Here is a 25,983-nt window from a genome sequence, read left to right on the forward strand (position 1 = left end):
TTATGACGTCACTACTCCGTGGCATAGATTAAAAGAAAAAGCAGACAATCAAAATGACTTGGATAATAATATTACTTTTTATCTTATGTATTATTACCTACTTATTACAATAAAATTAGGTAGTAATGATCGATTCCTTTTATTCCTTTGTGAGACTTAGGGCGCATCAGTTGTTTTCCATGTCTCTTTATCTTTGGCTGCATTGTTGTTTATAATTGTTCACATTGTTCCACGAGAGTCCCACTCTTTTAAGGTCTGCTTAAAGCTGCTTATATTGATACAAAAAATTGCTACCGTGTGGACGCAATCAACAGTTATGTCAACATTTGTGGTGAATGTCAGTGTCGTCGTGTATGCTTAGCTTGCCAGCGCTTTTTGTTAGTAAATCAGAGAGCATAGGTAGTTCTGTATTCTTCATATTCTTTGTCTGTCAGTGTTGTAAGCTTATAAATTTACCCTTTTTATGTTTTTACCAAACAATATTGAAAAATTTAAGAAATAGTTGGCGTCAAGTGAAAAGAGCTTTTCAGCCTTATATTTACTGGTAGGTATAGCTTTTACAGCACGTTGTATGAAAGTTTAACTTAAACTAATAGTGCGGGGAGCCCTACCCTACTTGTTGCAAAGCATCTCAGGCTCCCACCAACAACATTAGTGTTTTGTGATTAGTTGTTAGTGACAAATCTTGTCACTAACAGCGACAACGACAAGAGTGTTCTTTAATAATATAATATTATGTAACTAGGTACCTTTAAAGAATTCCCGTTAGCTTTAATTTTAATATTAGGTCGAAAAAGAATTTCTACGAGGGCAACATTTGTGTGGCTGTCAAATTACAAATGTCAATTTTCTTCTCGAGTGTCGACTGTCGTGACATTTCACAGGTTGAAAGTTCTTAGTTCACACATTCGAATTTCGAAAATATGTTGTTCATTTTTTTTATTATTCGTATTTTGTAGAAAGAATAAGAGTCTGTAACATATGTTTAATTTCAGTTAATTAATTAATTGTAAAACAAAATGGCCAAATTAATTAAGAGTTTACTGTTAGCTGTGCTCAGTTGTGCATTCGTAAACACAGATACACCAGTTTTGAAATTCTACCAGGAAAAGGTAAGTTTTGATGGTATTTAAAAGTTTGAAAACTTTTTACTTTTAAAACCCAGAGTTTTTTCCTAAGACAGACAATTAAGTAGGTATAATATACTGTATATGAGTGATTTTTAAATGAACGTACATTAAAAATAAGTTATCAGAGATTGTATTTCATAATATCAAAGGGTTTTAGTTTTTTTTTGGGTTTTCCTAAAGTACGGCTACTGAATCCTTAATAACTCATAGAATTTATCAAACTTATTTTTCTAAAAATTATTAAGTAGGTATGTAATAGTTAGTCTTGTTTAACATGGCTAATATTCTTCAGGGCTCAAAAAAGACTGCATTTTGACCCCAGCCAACTGCAAAATTTCAACGTGAACCACCTGTGTGGGGTCCAGTAGTGGGCACAAGATTTAGAGCCAGGGTAGGCAGTAGTTAGATAAACCTATTTACTAGCCGAAATCTAATGAATAATAAACATTGAGCTAGTACAAGTAGGGTAAGCAGTGCTTTTATGACTCTGTGACTTACACACTACAAGTGTGGACACTACAATATAAACATTAGTTATAGCCAGATATGTTTTTCGGGGTATACAAAAAAGCGGTTATAGCCTAGACTAGTGGCTTCTCAAAGGTGTGTGAAGTCACCAAATGCCAATCCACACTGAGATAGCATGGTGATGGTCTAAATCCTTTTCATTCTTAAGATCTGAGACTCTTGCTCAGTAGTGTGCCGGCAAAGGATTGAGTTGAGATTAGAGAGAAATACAGTTTTGTTTGGATAATGCAAACAACTTTGTACAGCTTTGAAAAGGTTTTACACTGAAAGACAATTCAAGCTATTTATACACTTCCTATACTCTATAAATAATTATTTCTGCTATTATGTATAATTTACTCGCATCATCAAGACAGGGTCAAACCATATTAACAATGCAAATATTTATTCATTGAATACTATCGCTTATCGCCATGGGCTAAAGTTCAATATCCTAAGGATAAACTTTTTCTAGCACAAGCTATAACAACCTTTGATTCAATATGGCATGGATAGGACACTTTCGCTGTTCGAGCCAAGGTTTTATGTAATGGTGATTCTAGTTAACCATGAGTTTGCACTGAAAAATATTAAACACTAGAGAATGCCTGCGACTTCGTCCGCGTGGATTTAGGTTTTTAAAGATCTCGGGATAAAAAGTTGCCTATGTCAATAACAGGGACGCGACGCAAGCTACCTCAGTACCAAATTTCATACAAATTGGTTAAGCGGATGGGTATTTGGGAATCCCGTGGGAACTCTTTGATTTTCCGGGATAAAAAATAGCCTATGACCGTCCCCGGGATATAAGCTAACCCTGTACCAAACGTCGGAATCGGTTAAACTGTTGGGCCGTGAAAAGGTAGCAGACAGACAGACAGACACACTTTCGCATTTATATTAGTATGGATTTAAATGTTTGACAAGTGTATGTGCCTAATCCTAATCAGTAATCTCATTAATTGTTATGTTGAATATCCGTTTGCACTGCACAAATTCAGGTAAATTTTCTAATGGTACAGCTTTACTATTCGAATTCGGCAATTGTTCGGCAAATATTCGAAAATCTCGAATTGTTTGTGGCGCACATTCGCGCTAGTCTGAATGTAGGGTAAAGGCTCCAATGTATGAACAACAAATCACATGTTACTAGTTTATTACAAATATTAAGAGCTGTAATAAAAAACCGGCAGATATACATTTTTACGAAACTGTAAGGGTTCTAATTAAGTACGGAACTCTATGAAGGATTGTCACATAATCTAGATAAAACTACTTACAAAAAAATCGGTTATTGTACAATTTTCGTGATGATATTGAAAACTAATGTGTTTTATTTAACTCTACATTGTTATATGGAAAGGATCCAACCCACATGAGTTAGGTTTTAGATATTAAACCTTAAGTCCAGGCCTTAAAGTTGAAAATCAAAAACTAAACTTGTGTGGCTTGGAAACTTTCCGCGTAACAACGTCCGACTTATCACACCATCTTATAGGCCTTCCACGAAGCACAAGAACTAACGGACAACAACATCAAAGATATAGCAAAACTGTCCGATAGAAATCACTTTAAAAAAGTACTAGACGAAATCTTAATACCAAGAGTGGTAGGAACGCCGAATCATGACAAAGTAGGCGACTATATAGCCAATGAAATGAGAGGACTGGGATGGGACGTAACTGAAGACGTGTTCCCGGACCATACGCCGGTGTTTGGCACGCTGAACTTCAGGAACATTATCGCGACGTTGAACCCCAACGCTGACCGGTATTTGGTGCTGGCCTGCCATTACGACAGTAAATATACGAGGGAACATGTCTTTGTTGGTAAGTTACTCCATTTAAACTTTTTATACAACTGCCCAAAAAAGAAGTGCAATGTTTTCAGGGTTCACGTATGAATGAGAGTTTTTTATTCTTCCATAACTTTTAAATGCCTGAACATATTTGGATGTATGGAGTATAGTTAGAATCCTTACATAATCCTGAGTGGCACTGGTCAAAATTTTTTTGGAAAAAATATGGCAGGGCAGTTGTTTTTAATTTTTTTTTTACTTGTAGATCTAAAGGATCTAAGGCCGTCGTATTACATTGAGGCTTAGGCTACTATTTGTCCCGTGAAATCAAAGAGTTCCCCACAGGATTAAAAAAAAACTGTATATGAATGAATGAGGATGAAGTCGCAGGCATCATACTTACACTGAGTATTATATCCTATGACCTACATTATAATGAATAAAGGGACGAATTTCTGACGTCAACAGAGTTTGGTAAAATAGCCACATTGACCAATGACCTTGTTATCTAGTGAAAGATTGTATAGAGAAGGTTTTTGACACTAGAAAAAAACTGTGACTCAGAAATGTTTATTTTAGCGCGAATGAATTTTTTTAATCGATTAGGTACAAGTTAACTCGATTGTTATCGATTTAAAAAAAACCAGTCAAGCGTGAGTCAGACTCGGACACGAAGGGTTCCCGCTGTATTAGGTACAACAAACTTCAAACTAGTCTTGCAAGTTAATATCGTGTGTCGTAGATATCTTAATGTGATTTAGCAAACCAATTAAGTAATTCCGAAGTCGGAAACCGCAATTTTTTTTTGTGATGGAACCACGAATTCACGGCTTTTGGATATTTCCCTTGACTTGTGCTATAAGTCCAGGCTACATGCTAAATTTCAAGATTCTTGGTCAACGAAAGTATCCTACAGGTTTCTTGACAAACACGACAGACAACGTGAAAGTGATCCTATAAGAGTTCCTTTTTTTTGCTTTTGAGGAAGGAATCCTAAAAACCTTAAACTCGTCCCGCACGCAATTTTATGACCAATCTAGCAGCCGACCCCTTTTTTTTATCGCTGGGGAATGTATTTACGCATCCCTCCCCGGGAGCCAGCCAGCCAGCCGCAGACCAACCAGCCAGCCAGCCAGCTGAGGGAGGGTATGTGGGACGCCGAAGCAAACAACCGCGACCCAGCCAGCGACATCCGCCGAGGCGGATCCTCCACCGGGAACGAGGTCCCCTACCTGCACGTCTGAGGCGCACCCATGAAGTGCGCTTGCCAATCCGGGGACTCAACGGGCGACAACAGACCGATCACCCGGAGTCCCCCTGCCAAGGCGGCAGACGACCATCCCACCCACGCCGCCTGCGTCCCGGCCTTCGTCTTCATCCACTGTGCCCTCTGCTAGTCAGAGGGACACGCGGAAAAACCTCGTCATTAGCCATAGCCAACAATATCCCCGAAGAGAAATTGTTAGCCATGTTACCGGGGTGCACCGGCCCGAATACTGCTCTTCCCCTCGGATGACTTCAAAAGGGACCAGCAGCACCCAAGCACACTGGGAGTTTACCTGGCTGGGCACCCCAGCAGCCGACCCCTTGAAAAACTCTTCCCCTAAGCATTATGAGATATTCGTCAAAAATCTTTCTACCATAGGACCACGTCATCCTACACATTTTTACTCGTAAACTTTCAACAGGGGCCACAGACTCAGCGGTTCCCTGCGCTATGATGATCAACCTGGCAGCCGTGATGGCGAAACAGTTGGACCCCTTGAAGAACTCTTCCCCGAGCCTCATGTTCATATTCTTTGATGGAGAGGAAGCGTTCAGGCATTGGGGTCCTAAGGACTCCATATACGGAGCGAGGCACTTGGCCAAGATGTGGCACGGGACCCCGTACAGGGATGGGGCGAATCATCTGCAGAGGCTGGTAAGTAATACTTACGTAGTAGGCAGTATTGAGAAAAAACTTTTTTTTTTTTAAATCTCGTTTCAAACGACAAAAATTAAAAAAAATGCATTTCTGGAACAGTGCCCATTTATAACCGACTTCAAAAAGGGAGGAGGTTCTCAATTCGTCGGAATCTTTTTTTTTAAATGTATGTTCCCCGATCACTCAAAGACGCCTGGACTGGTTTGGAATTAAAAAAAATAATAAGTTCCAATATAAAAATGCAAACATAATAAAAACCTTAAAATGATAGTTTTCTTTTTTTTAACACGTGTATTTAAAAAAAAAATAGCGCATACACTATAATAATATAATATTGTGAGTACCGTATTCCTACACTAGTTTACGAAATATTTTTATTGCTGCACTGAGTAGGTATTATAAGTCCATGGCTGCACAATAATTATTCGTTCTATTAGGTATTGCATCGTTTAAGAAATGATAAGTAATTAGTAAACATTTTTGTAACTTGAATGTTCGTGGTTTTTTTCATAACGAAATAATTATCAATACCACGATAATAGTATTCGAAAATACCTAATTTATAATGGACTTGTCTCCATTATAAAACAATTATGATTTATGGAGATGTAAATTTTTCTTTTAGAAGGTTTTTCGGGGGTTTCTTGTTTCGAAAGTTTCGGAATAATTTTTCGAATGGCACCACACAATATGATACAAAATGCTTGAGGCATGTTGGGCTTTAGTGGTGGAAACTAGGGATGTTATGGATATATAATTTCGGATCCGGATATGGATATGGATATTGGTAAAAAATAATATCGGTTTCGGTTACGGTTATGGATATTAAATTATTTCGGATTATCCGATAGTTTCGGTTACGGATATTAATTTTTTAAGGAACTGTAAAATGTGAACTGATGAAGGTGTCGCATTCCAGCGGAGTGCACAGTTAATTCGTACGAGTGTAGTATTTAGTTAGACTCCGCCCTATCCGAAACTATCCAAAACTTTTTACATTACACTACATAAATTACGGATTCAGTTACGGTTACGGATATATTTTTATTTCGGATATCCGATAGTTTCGGTTACGGATATGGATATCCATAACAACACTAGTGGAAACGCCGGGATTACCAACTCTTAAGGGCGAAGTGACCGGCCTGCCCGCGAAATTCAAATTTAATTTGGTTTTTCGCAATTTATAAACCAATACGACAACGTACGCTTATGGCATTCTGATTCCGACAGTGGTAGTATCATCCTCACAGGTTTATATAAAAATCTTTACTTGAAAAGGTCCAGTTTAAGAAATTAATCAAAGTATCGTCTATTCTCACAAATTAGTCGATACTTTAATTAATTTCTTAAACTGGACCCTTTCAAGTAAAGATTTTTATATAAACCTGTGAGGATGATACTGCCATTGGCGCAATTTAAGTGCCATAAGCCTACTTTGTCGTATTAGTTTAAAAATTGCGAAAAACCAAATTAAATTTGCATTTTGCGGGCAGGCCCGTCGCATCCACCTTAAAACATCTTATTGTACCTAACTATTGAGCTTAATGTGAAATTTTATAAATTACTCATGTCATACCTACAAGATTTAATTTCAATTTTATATCGAGAAATTGCTCCAAGGCAAATTTTGATAACCTCTAGGTTAATTTAAAAAATTGTATTAGGTACTTTTATGATTCACTTGTATTGAAAAATAAATATTTACTTAGGTATAATTTCGAATAATATCGAAATTGGTAATTGACTTGTATACTTATAAAAAAAATAAGAAAAACGAAATATGTATATTTCAAAGTCAAAATCATTTATTCAAAGTAGGCACAATTGTACTCTTTTTGATGGTCGAAATTGTTAAATTTGTGCGCCACTATATGGTGATAATTAATTACGTAACTTAAAACTAAAGCTACGAGGGTTCCAAACGCGCCCAAGTCTGAGAAGAGCCCACAACAAACTCAGCCGGGTATCAGATAAGGTCAAGATCTTGTTGAGTAGTTGAGATGTTTCTCACACCTATTTTTTTTCTCGACTAGGAAACTTCTACTAGATCATCAAAATCATGTTTATTGCTGAAAAAGCATTCCAAACCAGTGGTAGATTCATTTATTTATCAAAATATATACCTACATTTATCCAAAAGCTGCCTTGAATAAAAAGTCTGCTCGTAAAAAAACGAAGCCCAAGCTTGAAGCGTTCAAATAGGTGTAATAAATATGACCAGAAACGTAATTTCGTTTGTGCATCTGCCTCTTTCTAATAAAATCTAATAAAAGTACGGAGGTGGTCGAAGATATTGAATTAAATATTGTTTTTTGTATAATATTATGTATGAGAGATTAGGTACCGTGTTTTATTTAACTGGGATGGTATCCCAGATCTAAAACCCAAGGAATAATTACTGCTGAGAGAAAACTGCCTGAGACCTGCGCTCGTCTGTTCCTTGGATAACACTATTGTTCTTCACAAACAAACCCTTATTTTACACCTTTAGGGAATGAATTTTCAAAAATCCTTTCTTAGCGGACGTCTAGGTCATAATATGCCTGCATGCCAAACAGCCCGATCCATCCAGTAGTTTGAGCTGTCCATTGATAGATCAGTCAGTCGCTTTTCCTTTTATATATTACTAGAGGATGCTCGCGACTTCGTCCGCATGGATTTAAGTTTTTAAAGATCCCGGGGGAACTGTTTGATTTTCCCGGATAATAAGTTGCCTATGTAATCACAGGGACGCAAGCTACCTCAGTACAAAATTTCATAAAAATCGCTTAAGCGGATGGGTTTTTGGGAATCCCGTGGAAACTCTTTGATTTTCCAGGATAAAAAGTAGCCTATGTCCGTCCGCGGAATATAAGCTAAGTTTGTACCATATTTCGTCAGAATTGGTTAAACTATTGGGCCGTGAAAAGGTAGCAGACAGACAGACACACTTTCGCATTTATAATATTAGTATGGAAGTATGGATTTAGATGAAATCGCTCTAATCTCAATATTTTCTTCCGTAGGATGTATTAGTTCTTCTAGATCTTCTGGGCACGCCAGACCCGGTTTTCTACAGCTACTTCAAATCCACTGAGAAATGGTACATTCGCCTGGCGAGCGCGGAGCAACGGCTCGCAGAACTGGGACAGCTCTCTGCATATTCTCCGGGCAAAGCCGAGCAGACGTACTTCAGGTTGGAAAGCTCCAATGCTGCTATTGAAGATGACCATTTACCCTTCATGAGGAGAGGTAAGACAAGTTTTTGCTAGTACAGTAACTTTCAGGTAATCAAGGGTAAGGAGAATTGGTATTCGCCGGGCAAAGCCTCAATAGCTCAACCGGTAAAGGAGTGGTCTGAAAATCGAAAGGTCGACGGTTCAAACCCCGCCCGTTGCACTATTGTCGTACCTACTCCTAGCACAAGCCTGACGCTTAGTTGGAGAGGAAAGGGGAATATTAGTCATTTAACATGCCTAATATTCTTTAAAAAAAAAAAAAACAAAAAAAAAAAGCCGAACAGACGTGTGAGCCAAGGCTCTATCTCAGGACCCATATTCTTCCTAATTATGATAAATGATCTTCCAGAATGTATTCTTCCACAATGTACTTCGGGCTGGAAAGCTCCAATGCTGTTATTGAAGATGACCATTTACCTTTCATGAGTAGACGTAAGACAAGTTTTTGACGTGACAACGTCTTATAATTCGATGGAGCCGGCTGCACGCACGAAAAAACATGACTCATGCGGCGTTACCTCGCTCTGAGGCGTTCCATGTAAGGCTTGAAGTGCAAGCGAGAGCGCGGAACGAGCGACAAAGAAGCACAATCGGCCTTTGTTGTCACGTTCAACTATCGTCAGTAAACCGACTTTACAGACAACCAATTTTTTGTTAGTACAGTAGCTTTCAGATACTCTAGTCCATTGAGATGTGCTACATTGTTTTTTTATAAAGAATACTAGCCATGCTGATCATCATGACTAGTACTCCCCTTTCCCCTCCAATTAGGCGTAAAGCTTGTGCCAGGAGTGGGTACGACAATAGTACAACGGGTGGGGTTTGAACCGCCGACCTTTCGGAGTTCAGTCCGCTCCTCAACCGTTGAGCTATCGAGGCTCTGAGCCTGCCTGCCTGTACCCAGTGCGGATTGGTAGACATCACACAGATTTGAGAACATTATGGAGAATTCTCAGTTATGCAGTGCAGTTTTCCACCGAGGGGGTTTTAGTCGGTAGAAACCCCATATAACCCGATCCGAGTATCTTAAGAGGAAAGAAAAAAAAAGGTATCACTGATGCCCGCGACTTCGTTCGCGTGGAAATAAGTAGGTGTTTTAAAAACCCGTAGAAACTGTTTGATTTTTCGGGATAAAAAGTAGCCTTTGTGTAAATCCAGGGAATAATCTATCTCCATTCTAAATTTCAGCCAAATCCGTCCTGTAGTTTTTGCGTGAAAGAGTTACAAACATACACACAAACATTCACTTTTATAATATTAAGTGTGATTAGTGTGATATTATGGTATGAGATTTAAAAAAGTTCTAGTAACTCGGTAATTCTAACTAATAAATGATTGACGGTGTTATCAAACAAGCTTATCGTGAAGAGTTTCCGATACCCACTAAACCCCTTTCAGATTTTATGTGATTATCGATAGGATTTTAGTAGGTATGGCCCGCGTGTTTGCTCATAATATGTTTGATTGAACTACTGTCCACGGAATTCTCAATCTATACATAAAAAGTGATCAAGTACGGGTCGGAGTCACACACAAAAGGTTCCGTACCATTGTGCGAGATATAAGGAGTACCTAGGTATTAGACATGATTAGCATGCCTAATATTCTTTATTAAAAAAAAATAATAACACTATGTCCTTTTATGTAACTATAGCGGCAATAGAAATGCACACTAAAAATTTCAACTCTCTACCTAATATGGTACTTAAGATTCAGCACACTGACAGATAGATGGTTTCGTTTAAATCGTTTGAATGGGTGTGCAACCTCAAGTTCAGTCAGATGTTTTATTTGCATCTTATTGTAAACTTTTAAAAGGACTTCGTCTGTGTTGGCGTTAGCTGGTGGGCGTGCTCTGCCTTCTTGGAGTATTTTTTTTGTTAAAACTGACTGGAAAGCGCTCTAAGAGGGTGCCGTGCGTGTGTCGGCGAGCGCCGGCACAGACAGGGTCCATACTTGTATAGTTTAACTAACTTGTTACAAATAACTACTAACTTGACATTGGCTAATCTTTGTAAAGCCAGACGAGAGAAAAAAAATAAAAAATTTAAAAATACAGGAGTTTTTTTCGTGGTTTTTTTATCATATCAGTAATCATCTAGTACTATCACCTGTCTTCGTTCATGTTAGCTTCTGGTTACATCCTGTAGATTATGTACAGTAAAACATATTTTAATCTTTACTTCGCAGATGTTGACATCCTCCACATAATTCCGAACCCGTTCCCAAGCGTGTGGCACACCGCGCGCGACGATATGAGCGCGTTGGACTTCAACACCATCGACAACCTCAACAAGATCTTCCGCGTGTTCGTGGCCGAGTACCTGCACGTCTCCCCCTAGCGCCGGTGGCGGTTCCACACTCTACTTGTCATATAACCACAGATCACGACAGCTGCTATGAAACATAACAAAACGTCGAGGCTGACTTCGGCTGTGGTGGCGTTTGCTGGCGGTTTTTGTGTTTCACTGGTGTTTTTTGGTGGTAAAACTGACTGGGAAACGCTCCTGGGCGCCGCGCGTATGTCGGCGAGCGCCGGCACAGACGAAGTCCATACTTATATAGTTTCCCTAACTAGTAAATAACTACAACCTTGACATTGGCTAATCTTTGTAAAGCCAGGAGAGAAAAAAAAGTCGAGGCTTTACTAAGCCCTAATTCACACGAGCGTTATAAAAACGTTGCGTTAAAACCCGGCGTTGGCGGGCATTAACGTTGTACGCGTTAAAAAGCGTTGTCGTGTGAACAGATACTTGGAAATGCATTTGTTCTATTTGAACGCTTTTTTAACGGGCGTTAAAAAAGCTCTCGTATGAATGAGGCCTTAGGTTGAAATATATAGAGCGCTCTTTGACTTTGCTTAGACTTAAGTCTCAGTTTAAACGGGACAGATTTATGCCAGCGGTATAGTGCTGTCTCGTTTTAACAGTGCATCAGCCTTACACTCGCAGTAGGCGTCAAATGTTACCTATAGTACGTGACAGATCGAGATGGCAATCGGGGTGGGTACGCCCCGCACATCCCCCGCGCTAACCCGGTGCGGGCGAGGTACGGGTGTGCGGGGCGTCCCCCCGCCTCATACCCCGATTGCCATCTCGACCTGTCGCAAAAATTAACGCTAGGTAGGCTATAATACGACTCCGTATCTTTGATTTCACATCACCCCTAGCCTAATATTTGACAGATTGCCAATTCTGAACCAAACTGAGTTTCCTCACTCTGGTTCACTCTTATATAATGCAATGGACTATTCATATTTTTGTTTGGACTATTGAAAATTTTATGGATTTTGATCGCTGCCGCAAGAGCAACGCTGTTTATTACTGAAAACGCGAATAATGTCAGCACTACCAGGACTTTTTAAAATAAAATACCTAGAATAATATTATACCTAATATATGAACAATAGCTACACTTTTTTTAAATAAGATAATTGTTATTATGACTGTACAAACGCCTGAAAAAATTAGAATGTCTCCGATGCGGCCGACTCGTGCTATTGACTTTAAAGTTTAAACGCATTTTCAGTACTAATAATACTCTTGCGGGCTCTTATTCAATATGTACCTAAGTGTAGTGTTATATGTATACTCAATTTATAATGTGATATGTTTGTTAATAATGATAAATAAGTAAGGGTTCCTATTTTCCTTTTGAGGTACGGAATCTGGGAATTATATGAAGTGGCTTATTTTGTTGTACACAATCTGTAACCTAAATTGTCAGGTCTAAATCTTTTCCGCAGCGAGCATTATGATCTCTCATTTTAGTTTAGACTAGATATTTATGTACAACAAAATTAGCCTTAAGAGGGTTCTCTCCGTCACTCGCTCCATACAAACGTAGTTCGTCTCTCATCGGAATACTAACCAATCACATTCAATGGAATTTTGTAGAAACGTTCTGGAAACTAATATCTATGCCTGTGGTTTTCCAGATTTCCGTTAAAATATTCGGTTTCAAAGTTACGCGGTCTTAAAATTCACACACAAATCTTTGAACCCCTGTAATTTTAAAACTACATATTTTTAGAAAAATCTAAAACACCACAGACACAGATATTAGTTTCTAGAATATGTCTGCAAAATTTCATGGACTTTGGTCGCTTAATATTCAAATGAAATTGGGACTACGATTGTATGGATAAGTGACAGAGAGAGCCCTGTTAATAATGTTTTAGCAATAGTATGCATAAAGGTTTCCAATTTTTATTTGTATATTATGTTTGCCTCTTTCCTGTGTTTGCCACGGGATCACTTACATAATATGAAGAAGCAATGAACAGCTTTTTACAGCAAATATGCGTTACCAATTTATTCTACTTGGGGAAAGAGGTTTCATTTAGTTATAATTATTCTTAATTGGTTTGTTGTAAAAGTCTGTATATAAATTTAAACTGTGGTACAAAATAATAGCGTAATTTGAAATTAAACTGCAGGCAATTTTGTTCCTAATAATGTTGATGGTTGTTCGTTGTTTGTAAGAAACATAATTTGATTAAAAATGTTTTTATTTTGAATTTTAGCGTATAATATGGAATTACAATTACGATAATTTAGAATATTTTTTTTACTATTTTAAGAAACACGTCTAGCACATTATTATAGTTGTGAAGTACTTATTGAATGTTATATTTTAAACTGTAGGTAAACTAATAAAATATCCATTATTGTTGTATAATATATTGGACTATTGAGTATAGCAAGTAGTGTACGACCGACCTAATTTCATATTTGTATGGACAATTTTAATGTGGCTATGTGTGTAAGTGGACTAATCTATATGAATTTTATTATAAAACTTATATTTTTAAGTAAAAATATAATTTTACAAAATTACATAAATGATTGATGTCTTGCCTAAGTTTTTATTTTTAACCCCCGATCCAAAAAGAGGGGTGTTATAAGTTTGACGTGTGTATCTGTCTGTGGCATCGTAGCTCCTAAACTAAACCGATTTTAATTTAGTTTTTTTATTTGAAAGGTGGCTTGATCCAGAGTATTCTTAGCTATAATCCAAGAAAATCGGTTCAGCCGTTTGAAAGTTATCAGCTCTTTTCTAGTTACTGTAACCTTCACTTGTCGGGGGTGTTATAAATTAATTTACACTTGTATTCACTGGCATAGTACAAGATTTTAGACATTCCTATGAACTCTCTGAAATGATTAAGATTTTTCTGTTAGATCTATATTTTTACTAATAAATGTGTATAATATGTTAAGTAGATCTAACTATTGTAACAAATATACATTCCTGTATACTGCAATGCTTTATTCATAGTAGCCTAATTAATGAAAAATATATACTTATATATTAATGTTGCAAAATAAGTAGTTTTATTATTTCTATTTCCTTTTAAAAATATATTTTTAGGGTTCCGTACCTCAAACGAAAAGGGGAACCCTTGCAGGATTACTTCATTGCCTGTCTGTCTGTCAAGAAAACCTATATAGGGTGCTTCCCGTTGACCTAGAATAATGAAATTTGGCAGATAGGTAGGTCTTAGGAAAGAGACGAAAATCTCACGTGGGCAAACGAAACTATCACCCGTATTCACAAACGTTACTATGAGGTCTCATAGTGCGCTCGAACGCACAGTGTAGGTTCCACCAATCAGAGTATCACGTCAATTTACAATGATCTGATTGGTGGATGCTACACTAAGGGTGAGATCTATAGAGCGCGCTCTGCCTTTGCTTAGACTTAAGACAGAGTTAAAACGAGACAGAGCTATATCTCTCACATAAATCTGTCTCGTTTTAACTCAATCTTAAGTCAGAGCAAAGTCAAAGTGCGCTTTATAGATTTCAGCCTAAGCGTTCGAGCGCACTGTGAGACCTCATGGTAATTATTGTGAATACGGCCGTATTACTTCTTTATACTTCTTTTTGTTTCTGCTATAAATCTACAAGTAAGTATATGGGGTGCTTAATGAATTAAAAGATTTTTTTCATTTCAATTTTTATTACGAAATATTTTCTTTCACAAACAATCCTTATGACAGTTTTGTGCTTAATATACAAAATAAAAATGCTTGTATAAGCTTCAGGTTAACAAAAAGTTTGGTACAAACTAGACACGTACATCATAATATTACTACTAGGTACCGCAAACGCCGCCAATACGAATATTTCGCGGCGTTTGCGGTTTTGTTTGCGCGGCGCTGAACTCAATAAGTAATTTTTGAGTAAAGGACTGAATCTACCAAGCAGGTATTGAGTTATCGCCAAAAAAATGGAAATTTAGAAAAACAGATAATAGGAATACATATTTTCTAAGAATGTATACTATGTAGAACCAAACAAAGAACTTTGGTCTAAGTAGCATACTTTTTAGAAACATGAGTTTTTCAAAATTCTCAAGGTTTTTTTGCTATAGCTCTAAAACCACTTATTGGGTCGCCGCTTTTTAAAAAAGGGTTCCATACCATTGAACAAGACATAACACAAGGAACCAAAAGCTTAATTTGCTATAATCCGCCAAATCAATGAAATCTGTATGGTACGCAGCACCACACAAATTCCAACACCACTCGACGCGCGTTTCGCCCCGACACCGGAGCTTTGGTTTGGCGGATTATAGCAAATTAAGCTTTTGGTTCCTAGTATATCATGGACTTCCGCAAAATAACGCCTGCTTCTATAATACAAGACATAACACATTTAATGGCGGCAATTTTGAAATTATTAGTAATTGTTGTTATAGCGGCAATTAAAATACACATTCTGTGAAAATTACACTTATATGTATCTGTAAAACTATAAAGCTAATGGATAGAAAAATACAAAAAATATGGCATATTATATACAAACATATTGGGTACGTAAAAATATCAAAAACAAATTATTTAGTTATTAAGATAAAACGTTTTTCTCTTTTAGGAAGAGTCACAGGTAGACTGAAACTAAAAATATAGTTTTAGGCTTAGTACAATATATCTATAGGTATATACTACCTGGATACATTACATTACTTTTTGGTTAGTATGAGATTTTACCAACCAATGTTGACATAATAGGGTATTTTACTCCAATTTTTTTATTACTTTATTATAAACTAGGATAAAAATAATGACGTAAACTGAAAAAACTAATTAAATCGATCAAATAACAAAAAAGTTAGAAGCATTTAAATATTTCAGATTAGACAGAGATAGCGATAATAGCATTGTGATGTCACTCCGTCACTAATGCCATTGTAGCTTCCTGTGGTTTGATTCAAATTTTCGTTTTGCGAGAAAGGGTTAGAAGACCCTCCCACTCCAAAATTAAAATGCCTGTAACTTTGTAAATCTTTGTTGGATTTTGATATTTTTTTTTCAGCGTACGTCATTATTTTTATCCTAGTCCATACTAATATTATAAATGCGAAAGTGTGTCTGTCTGTCTGTCTGTCTGTATGTCTATCTGTCTGTCTGCTACCTTTTCACGGCCCAACAGTTTAACCGATTCTGACGAAATTTGGTACAAGGTTAGCTTTTATCCCGGGAACGGACATAGGCTACTTTTTATCCCGGAAACGGGATTCCCAAAAACCCATCCGTTCAACCGATTTGTATGAAATTTGGTACCGAGGTAGCTTGCGTCCCTGTTATTGACATAGGCAACTTTTTATCCCGAAAAGACAAATAGTTCTCACGGGATCTTTAAAAACCTAAATCCTAGCGGACGAAGTCGCGGGCATCCTCTAGTTTATAATAAAGTAATAATATTTATCAAATTCAAATGTAGGAAAATACCCAATTAGGAATGTTTGTCCTCCTTTTTTGAAGTCGGTTAATAAGGCAGTTATGTTCCATTTTACTTTGAAGCTAAAGTGTTTCGGTGCCTGAATTCTATCAACGTTGATGGATGTAGAATCTCATACTAAGGCTACTTACTATTTACAGTTTTATTTTCGAAATCTATCTACACTCAAACTTTGATGAGACGGTTAGAATATACTATCAAGGAAGGATCCTTTGAATTTCTTAAGCGCTTTTTCTTCCATATCTAAAATCTTACAATCTAAATCTTTGTCAGACTTTCTTTTATTACTTACATTATTTACACTTCTTTCTGTATTCGTTTCATTTCCGTCCTCTGATTCTATTTTAATTTTAATTATTCCATCATCCTCTGGATCGGTAGCAATTTGTTGGACTGCGTTTTGTATATTTTTACTAATGTTATTTTGATCGTCATTTTCTTCATCTTTTATTTCAGGCTTAACATCATCGAGACCCAATGACTCAATCAATTGTTTCTGTAACACGGTTTTGTTATGTAAATCTTTCATTTCATTTTGATCAACTTTAGAATTAGTACAAAGATTTAAAGATTCAGCAGGTTTTTCCTTCAGTATATTTATATCGTTTCTTATTTCGTTTTGATCAACTATAGAATTACTACCTAAGCTTAGTGACTCTGTGGATTCTTCCTTTATCAAAGTTTTGTCGAAATCTATACACTCGTTGAGTTCGTTGTTATTTTCATTTATTGTTTTTTTTATTTCTTCACAATCGCTGTTAAGGCCTAATGACGCGATTAGTTGTTTCTGTAATAAACATTTATTTCTTATATCTTTCATTTCATTCAGATCAACTTTAGAAGTATTTTTACTTTCATTGCGAATAACTTTAGAATCACTGTCAAAACCTAAGGACTCGATCAGTTGTTTTTTTAGATCTTTCATTTCATTTAAATCAAGTTTGGAATTATTTTCAAAATTTAATGACTCAGTTGGTTCTTCCTTTATAAAGGTTTCATCTGAATCTTTTGTTTCTTCTTTGACTTGAGAATTATCTAAATCCAACGACTCTATTAATTGTTCCTTTTTCATTTCATTTAAATCAAGTTTGGAATTATTTTCAAAATTTAATGACTCAGTTGATTCTTCCTTTATGAATGTTTCTTCTGAATCTTTTATTTCTTCTTTGATTTGAGAATTATCTAAATGTAAAGAATCTATTAATTGTTCCTTTAGTAGGTCTTTATCGTCTAAATCATTAATTTCATTTCGATTAACTTTGGAGACATTATTGATGTTTAAAGATGTATTAAAATCAATCTTTTTTAATTTTAATGTTTTTTCTATTGTATTTATATTTAATTCCGTTTTATGATATAAACGAGATAGTTTATTATATCGACTAACAAGTTCTAAGGGTCGCTGATCGCGAATGAAGTTGTCAACGTCTAATTTGAAAGAATCTTGATCATCACTTGTATCTGAATTGTTGATTACACTATTTATCAGGGACTTATGACTACTAAGTTTAACACGATTACCTTTCATATTATCTTTGTCCAAATTATTCTTTTTATTAATCATTGGACCAGCATAAACTCTAATTTTATTGCGTACGTCGTTGTCTTTTATATGAATACGAGCATTTGATTCATTTTTATTGCGATCATTTAAAATGACCTTTTTATCTGATGTGTTTGCAACTATGTTAATATGACCATTCGTTGAAACGACCTTTTTATTCGACAAATAGTTTAGTAGTAACTGTTTATCAGTTAAAATGGGGGTGTGATTAGAAATTATATTTGATTTATGATGGTTCGTTAAAGTAGGGTTTTGATTCAATGTTTCACTTAGTACCTGTTCATCTATCAAACTGACGTTTTGATCAGATTCTTTTACTATTTGAGCTTCCTTTAAAAATATGTTTTGATAAGAATTTCCACTTGATATAATATGATTGTTCGTTAACGTAGCGTTTTGATTCAACGTTTCACTTTGTACTCGTTCATCTATTAAAATGACGTTTTGATCTGACGTGTTTGCAACGACGTCAAGATGACAATTCGTTGAAACGACGTTTTTATTCGACAAATAGTTTAGTAGTAACTGTTTATCAGTTAAAATGGGGGTTTGATTAGAAATTCTTTTTGATTTATGATGGTTCGTTAAAGTAGGGTTTTGATTCAATGTTTCACTTATTACCTGTTCATCTATCAAACTGACGTTTTGATCAGATTCTTTTACTATTTGAGCTTCCTTTAAAAATATGTTTTGATAAGAATTTCTATTTGATATAGTATGATTGTTCGTTAACGTAGCGTTTTGATTCAACGTTTCACTTAGTACTCGTTTATCTATTAAAATGTCGTTTTGAACAGAAAGTTCGTATCCTATCTGATCATCCTTTGAAATGATGTTTTGATTAGAACTTCTATTTGATTTATTAAGGTTCGTTAAAGTAGGGGTTTGATTCAATGTTTCACTTAGTACCTGTTTGTCTATCAAAATGACGTTTTGATCAGAAGGTTCTTTTACTATTGGAGCATCCTTTAGAATGAGGTTTTGATTATAATTTCTATTGGATATATGATTGTTCGTTAACGTAGCGTTTTGATTCAACGTTTCACTTGGTACCTGTTCATCTATCAAAATGACGTTTTGATCAGAAGGTTCTTTTACTATTGGAGTATCCTTTAAAATGATGTTTTGATTAGAATTTCTATTTGATATATGATCGCTCGTTAACGTAGCGTTTTGATTCAACGTTTCACTTGGTACCTGTTCATCTATCAAAATGACATTTTGATCAGAAGGTTCTTTTACTATTGGAATATCCTTTAAAATGATGTTTTGATTATAATTTCTATTGGATATATGATTGTTCGTTAACGTAGCGTTTTGATTCAACGTTTCACTTGGTACCTGTTCATCTATCAAAATGACGTTTTGATCAGAAGGTTCTTTTACTATTGGAGTATCCTTTAAAATGATGTTTTGATTAGAATTTCTATTTGATATATGGTTGTTCGTTAACGTAGCGTTTTGATTCAACGTTTCACTTGGTACCTGTTCATCTATCAAAATGACGTTTTGATCAGAAGGTTCTTTTACTATTTGAGCTTCCTTTAAAATGATGTTTTGATAAGAATTTCTATTTGATATATGATTGTTCGTTAACGTAGCGTTTTGATTCAATATTTTACTTTGTACTTGTTCATCTATTAGAATGTCGTTTTGATCAGGTTTGTTTACTATCTGATTTTCCTTTAGAATGGTGTTTTGATTAGAATTTCTATTTGATATTTGATTGTGTGTTAAAGTAGCGGTTTGATTCAATGTTTCACTTAGTACCTGTTCATCTATTAAAATGACGTTTTGATCAGAAGGTTCATTTACTATTTGATCATTCATTAAAATGAAGTTTTGATTTGAAATGCTTTTTAAAACCTGTTCATCAATGAAAATGACGTTTTGGTTTGATGTTTCATTTATTGCCTGATCATTTGTGAAAATGAAGTTTTCATGTGATGTGTCGTTTACTATTTGATTATTTAATAAAATTATGTTTTGATCTGATGTGTTGTTTGTTAACTGATCATTCATTAAAATAGAATTCAAATTGACATTCAGATCTGATGTTTTGTCAAAATCATTTATGAAAATGAACGCTTGTCCTGATAATTTGTTTATTACCTCATCATTTTGATTTGGTGGTGTACTTACAACCAAACCATCTTTAGCTGTTATTTTTGATCTCTTAACTTTGGTACCGGTGGCATCTTTATTTTTTGAAGGCCCTTTTCTGTGATTTGTTTCATCTTCAGTCAGATTGGTTTCAATTTCCGTGACATTATCGGCTCTCTGTCGATGTAGTAAAATAAAGTATTATCTACTAAAAACTACTTTTACATTTACTACGTTACATTGGACACGCTTCACGCTTGTGGCAAACAACAAACAGCAATCATAGGCAAACACCACAGATGGCCCAGCCAAAGCGTTGACAAGCATACGCAAACATCCGTCCACACGCTTGCTGTTTGCTGTTTGTCACAAGTATTTGGCAGCTCCATCAAATGATTTTCTAAAAGTGTTCCCATATAAATTTTAACATATTAAACACAACTTTGTTACAAAATCAAACTTTTTTCATGTTTCGTTCTTATTAAAGTGTTATAGTATAAAGAAGGGAACTATAACATATTCTAACAAATTGCAATAAAACATGTTTTACAGAACACTACCGTTTTTAATAACTTTATAAAACATTTTAAAACTTTATATGGGGCCGCCATTAGACATTAACCAAGATAATAAATGGCAGGCATGCTAGAAAACCATATTACCATGTCTTGTTTCAAATTTTGTTGTTTTTCTAAATTTGAACCAACTTTCATGAAATTGAATAGTACTTATTGTTATTTTTGATATAAATATACTTATAAACGGTAGGCAAATACAAAATTTTATTAGAACACCCAAAAAATATATAAGAGCTGGCAAAAACTAGTCCTTTATAAATTAGGTTAAAAAAATTAGTTAGCTATCTATATAAAGAGATATTAAGATCTAAAACAAACCTCAGTGTGGAACGGCTTTAAGTTAAGGTATCGTCTAATTGCAACGTCCTCTAGTATTAGGTCTAGTTGTACAGATTTTCGAAATTTTTCTCTAGGATGGTTTTCTTTGGCTACAAAATCATTGATATTTACCTTCGACTTTGGATACAGCCAATTATAAACGGCGGTAAGCAGTGACGCGTCTTTCTGAAAAACCAAAATAATAAGGCTCAGTACTTTTACACAAAAACCGGCCAAGTGCGAGTCAGACTCGCGCAGTGAGGGTTCCGTACTCGGGTATTTATTCCAACATTTTGCACGATAAATCAAACACTTTTATGCATAAAAATAAATAAAATCTGTTTTAGAATGTACAGGTGAAGCCCTTTCATATGATACCCCACTTGGTATAGTTATCTTACTTTGAAAATTGAAACATATTTTTTTTAATGATGTGACTGCAAATTCGCGGTTTTCAGATTTATTCTTGTATTTGTGCTATAAGACTCTACCTGCCAAATTTCATGATTCTAGGTCAACTAGAAGTACCCTATAGGTTTCTTGACAGACACGACGGACGGACGGACGGACGGACGGACGGATGGATAGACAGACAGAAAACAACGTGATCCTATAAGGCTTCCGTTTTTCTTTTTGAGGTACGGAACCCTAAACACTAAAGCTGATCACGTTTCTGTCGTCAGGTAATAAAGTTTTCACACAAGATAAAGTTGAAAACTAAAACCTGACAGTCTTTAATAAACGCTGAAATATTATAGTAAAATTGTTTTTCTGTTGATTGGTATATTTTAATGTTGTAGTAGATTTATATTTATGAACTCTGAATTTTCTTCTCCTTCATTTGACAATACAAAAGCAACAAAAACATTTTGGAGACCCCTACTTTTTTTGATGTAACATCCGTTAGGTCAAATTTTTTCGTATAAAATGTAGCCTATGTCACCCGGACCTTTACGACGAACGGATTGACACCTCATTCACAGCAGACAGACAGACAGATATACTTTCGCATTTATAATATTAGTATGGAAGTATGGATTATATTACCTTTATATCAGTTGCAGTGATACACATCTTGAAATCTGCCTCGAAGGCAAGTTTAAAGACGTCCTTGCTCACAATATTCTCCTTAATAATGATAATACTCCATCGCCGGCGCAGGTAGGAGTACAGGTTTTCACGTTTCTTGAGAAATACCTTCTTGCCTTTAATAAAAGGGTTCGAGGCTTCCACTGCTATATGATCTGAAAATTAAAAAAATAATAATTTGATAATCCATACTAATATTATAAATGCGAAAGTGTGTCTGTCTGTCTGTCTGTCTGCTACGTTTTCACGGCCCAACCGCTGAACCGATTTTGATGAAATTTGGTACAGACATGGTCTACATCCCGGGGAAGGACATAGGCTACTTTTTATCCCGGAAAATCAAAGAGTTCCTACAGGATTTGAAAAAAATGAAATCCACGCGGGCGAAGCCGCGGGTATCCTCTAGTATTATTATAAAAACCAGTGATAGTTCAGTAGTAAAGTTGGCCTGTTGTCAATAGTTTGTGGCTGAAGAAGTTTTTGCATTAAAATATGACTTTTGAAGGCTATTTTTGTAAAAGAATTATAATATCATTAATAAAGTAACAGATACTTAATTAGAATTTTAAAAAAAAACAACAACTGTGGTTTACACTGTACGTTTTTCAGCCTACGTATTAAAGCACATAAAATCCACTATTTCGATTTTTTTACAATTTTATGTACTCAGTAACACTTGCATGATCCAAATGAAGAAAATGACAAATCTATTCAGTTGAGCCATTGAGTAGTGACAAACGGATATAGGAACAGACTTATATAAGACAAAAACTTAATCCTCCTTTTGGTCTGCACCGCAGTACCAGTACCTACCCTCAACATATGAAGACCATTTTAGTAGTATCTCCTTCCAATACTGCAATGCACTGTCATCTTTACAAAGAATCAAGACGGGATTCTTCAACACATTGGTGACGGCGTTCAGGAATATCGCAACCGTGGCCGATTTGCCGCACGAGGGCGGAAAGTTTACTATCACCCCTGGGGATTTCTGAAATTATTCAAATTTCTGATTAGAAATTAGCTGATAACAGTGCATTAATTTCAAGAAAGGTCTTGCCATAGTGTCAACTATCATGTCAAAAGTACGATTTTAATCCTTAATCTAAGTACCTATTACTAAATCCTTTAGTAAAACATTGTTTTCAAAACATATGATTTATAGCTATCTATTTCACGAATACCCTTTGGCTATATTTGTGTGCGCTGCGCAGCACTACTACAATCAAGGCTGAGTGGTTGTCGTTAAAGAGAACAACTATATTTTTGAAAAAGTTAGGCTTTAACTGAAAAATGTACCATCTATTTTTCCTTGCTGATTATAAGGTACTGAGGCCCACAAATTAATCCACATGGATTTGTGTTCTTGTGGGAACCTTATGATTTTCATAGATGAAACCCATCTCTCCAGGTTGTTGATCAAAAACAAATCAACTTTTAGTTCTTTTTTAAAATTTAGTATCAACTTACAGAAACAATTCAATATCAGGTAGCACACTTTGCAAAAACCACAGAGATTTGAGCCTCAATGTGCATGTCTGCGCTTTACTTCTTACCTACTTATCTTAAAAACTATGTTGTTGTGTGATTGAAGTGAATCACCAAACAAATACACTTTTACATTTATATTATGAACTAGCTGACGCCCGCGACTTCGTCCGCGTGGATTTAGTTTTTTCGATATCCCGTGGGAACTCTTTGATTTTCCGGGATAAAAAGTAGCCTATGTGCTAATCCAGGATATTATCTATCTCCAATCCGAATTTCAGCCAAATCCGTCCAGTGGTTTGTGCGTGAAGGAGTAACAAACACACACACACACACACACACACACACACACACACACACACACACACACACAAACTTTCGCCTTTATAATATTAGTGTGATGATGTGCTTTGAGTCCCTATAAGAGACCTATGCCCAGCAGTGGACATCTATCAGTTGATGATAAAGATGAGTAACTTCATGAATTCACCTTGTTAAATTGATTGAAAAGAAACCTAAGCCCGTCAATCTGATGCTGCTCCAGCAGGAAGTTATCCACATAGACCTTGTTATTCTCTTCTGCAAGCAGGTACAGTGGTTCCGATCCATAACATTGAACCACACTATTGGCATCATTTGCACTCATTTTTGTTTACTATTTACTGAAACAAGGGACAAAATTTTTTAGCTTACCAGCTGATGTCCTCGAGGATTTTTTTAAAAATCCTGTGGGAACTCTTTCATTTTCCAAAATAAAAAGTAGCCTGTGTCACTCTCCAGGCCTTTAACTAAATCCATAGAAAAAACAAACACACTTCACATTTATAGTGTGAATAGAATAGAATAGAATAGAACATAATTTAATTCAAATAAACTTTTAAAGTGTTAATGATTTGTCAAATAATTTACCACTGGTTCGGAATGCAGTTCCAACCGAGAAGAACCAGCAAGAAACTCAGCAGTTGCTCTTTTCAACTGTTCAATTACAATAATATGCCATACAAGCAATTGCAGTCCCAGAGTAGTTTGCATTGTGGGTAGTTATGTTATGCATAAAAAATCATGTTTGTCTGTGCTTTACCTATGGGCTATGCTTGCGTATTGGTCGTCTGATTGCACACCGTACATTAGCCAAGTTTATATATTTTTATTGAGAATGGTGTTACCGGTTAGGCACCGCACATAACATTGTAACTGCATTTGAAGAATTTAGGCATTACCATAAATCTCAATAATGTGTGACATATAATATGAAGTACATATTTTTTATTATTGATACTATTAACAAACAACAAAGTTTAGATTGAATACTTACTTAACTAATTCAAGAAGTTAACTGATTCAGTCTGTTCAGAATAGACAGGGTCATGAGCAAAACGTACAGCATTTCTAGATAAAAGAGAGCCACAAATACCGAAACACTAGTCTTATGCACCTCTATGTCTTCAAATTCCTGCATAATATGCCTGTTTTTGTACAAATTATCGAAGAACATTGTCAATCCAAGTGTTCAAAATATCCCAGACTAGTATGTTTTATTTCATTCACGTTTCACTTCATGGTATGACGAATTCTTAGCATTTTTCACTAACTCTTTATTTACGAAAATAAGAATAAACGACGGTAAATACCTTGAATTTTACAGGCAAAACCTACTAATAGTATACGTAATTTATTTCATCTTGCTTTTTATGTAGTTCGTTCCGATTTTATATGTTCACAAAGGAAATGAAAGTTATTTTGATATTGAAAATAGTCAAATGAATCGTAACTGTGAATATTTACTTCGTTTTTTACAGAATATTGCTTCTAAATCTTTGTTTTAATTAATTCACTCGAAAAAAATATTTTCATGTTTAACACCATAGACAATTTACAGCATATAGAAGAAGTAGACCACAGGAAGTAGACAAAGAGTATGGAGTGTGCAATGTGCATTGGGAGTGTTGTACAATGGTACAAAGTAGAATCAAAAATGAATGATGAAGTCTCGACGTATCAGAGACAATAATTAGTTACTCTACTTTTGCCGTGGACTATAATGGTATTAGCAAGAAACAGTTAAAAATTATTTTGCTATAATCCGCCAACAGAAAAAATCTGTATGGTCAAACATGCAGTTACAAGCTAAGCACTGCTTACCTCCCCAACCAAGCAATAAAGCCAAGATCCCAAGCAAGCACTGCCACCACCACTCACATGCACCACCACACAAGAGTTTTCCACTACTCTCGACGCACGTTTCGCCCCGACACCGGAGCATCCTCAGGAGAGCAAGTCAACTTGACAATACAGCATTGTAAAGTCGAAATCTCCTGAGGATGCTCCGGTGTCGGGGCGAAACATGCGTCGAGATTAGTGGAAAAGTCTTGTGTGGTGGTGCATGTGAGTGGTGGTGGCACTTGGCAGTGCTTGCTTGGGAACTTGGCTTTATTGCTTGGTTAGGGAGCTAAGCGGTGCTTAGCTTGTAACTGCATGTTTGACCATACAGATTTTTTCTGTTGGCGGATTATAG

The 25,983-nt window shown here is 35.8% G+C and overlaps 2 protein-coding genes across 9 annotated transcripts; one reads left to right on the top strand and one right to left on the bottom strand.

The window, feature by feature from the left end:
* Positions 1-860: 860 nt before the first annotated feature.
* LOC123871646 (glutaminyl-peptide cyclotransferase-like) lies at positions 861-11,209 on the top strand. Its single transcript, XM_045915560.1, has 5 exons — positions 861-1,112; positions 3,136-3,466; positions 5,124-5,356; positions 8,368-8,593; positions 10,771-11,209. Exons 1-5 carry the CDS (start codon positions 1,020-1,022, stop codon positions 10,920-10,922), a joined length of 1,035 nt encoding a protein of 344 aa, XP_045771516.1. The 5' UTR covers positions 861-1,019; the 3' UTR covers positions 10,923-11,209.
* Positions 7,477-25,369, bottom strand: LOC123871643 (MATH and LRR domain-containing protein PFE0570w-like). 8 transcript variants are annotated; one of them, XM_045915552.1, is made up of 7 exons: positions 24,784-25,369; positions 23,959-24,130; positions 22,794-22,971; positions 21,939-22,135; positions 20,892-21,077; positions 16,489-20,172; positions 7,477-7,493 (listed from the first exon to the last, which is right to left on the bottom strand). In XM_045915552.1, the coding sequence occupies exons 2-6, from the start codon at positions 24,112-24,114 to the stop codon at positions 16,513-16,515; spliced, it is 4,377 nt and encodes a 1,458-aa protein (XP_045771508.1). In that variant the 5' UTR covers positions 24,115-24,130; positions 24,784-25,369; the 3' UTR covers positions 7,477-7,493; positions 16,489-16,512. The 8 variants fall into 8 exon arrangements, with proteins under 8 accessions (XP_045771508.1, XP_045771512.1, XP_045771511.1 ...); XM_045915556.1 differs by lacking the exon at positions 7,477-7,493 and having other exon boundaries at positions 16,191-17,115; positions 20,035-20,172; positions 24,784-25,359; XM_045915555.1 differs by lacking the exon at positions 7,477-7,493 and having other exon boundaries at positions 16,191-17,115; positions 20,005-20,172; positions 24,784-25,359.
* Positions 25,370-25,983: the final 614 nt, after the last annotated feature.

This window comes from Maniola jurtina, chromosome 14, assembly GCF_905333055.1.
Source record: "Maniola jurtina chromosome 14, ilManJurt1.1, whole genome shotgun sequence".
Lineage (NCBI taxonomy): Eukaryota > Metazoa > Arthropoda > Insecta > Lepidoptera > Nymphalidae > Maniola > Maniola jurtina.

Excerpts from the sequence above, each read along its gene's own strand:
- LOC123871646 (XM_045915560.1), top strand. The coding sequence starts at position 1,020 with ATGGCCAAATTAATTAAGAGTTTACTGTTAGCTGTGCTCAGTTGTGCA. Across the intron at positions 1,113-3,135 it reads TGAAATTCTACCAGGAAAAG|GCCTTCCACGAAGCACAAGA; the intron begins GTAAGTTTTGAT and ends ACCATCTTATAG. Across the intron at positions 5,357-8,367 it reads CGAATCATCTGCAGAGGCTG|GATGTATTAGTTCTTCTAGA; the intron begins GTAAGTAATACT and ends TTTCTTCCGTAG.
- LOC123871643 (XM_045915552.1), bottom strand. The coding sequence starts at position 24,114 with ATGAGTGCAAATGATGCCAATAGTGTGGTTCAATGTTATGGATCGGAA. Across the intron at positions 22,972-23,958 it reads TTTTCAATCAATTTAACAAG|AAATCCCCAGGGGTGATAGT; the intron begins GTGAATTCATGA and ends GAATAATTTCAG. Across the intron at positions 21,078-21,938 it reads TCACTGCAACTGATATAAAG|AAAGACGCGTCACTGCTTAC; the intron begins GTAATATAATCC and ends TTGGTTTTTCAG.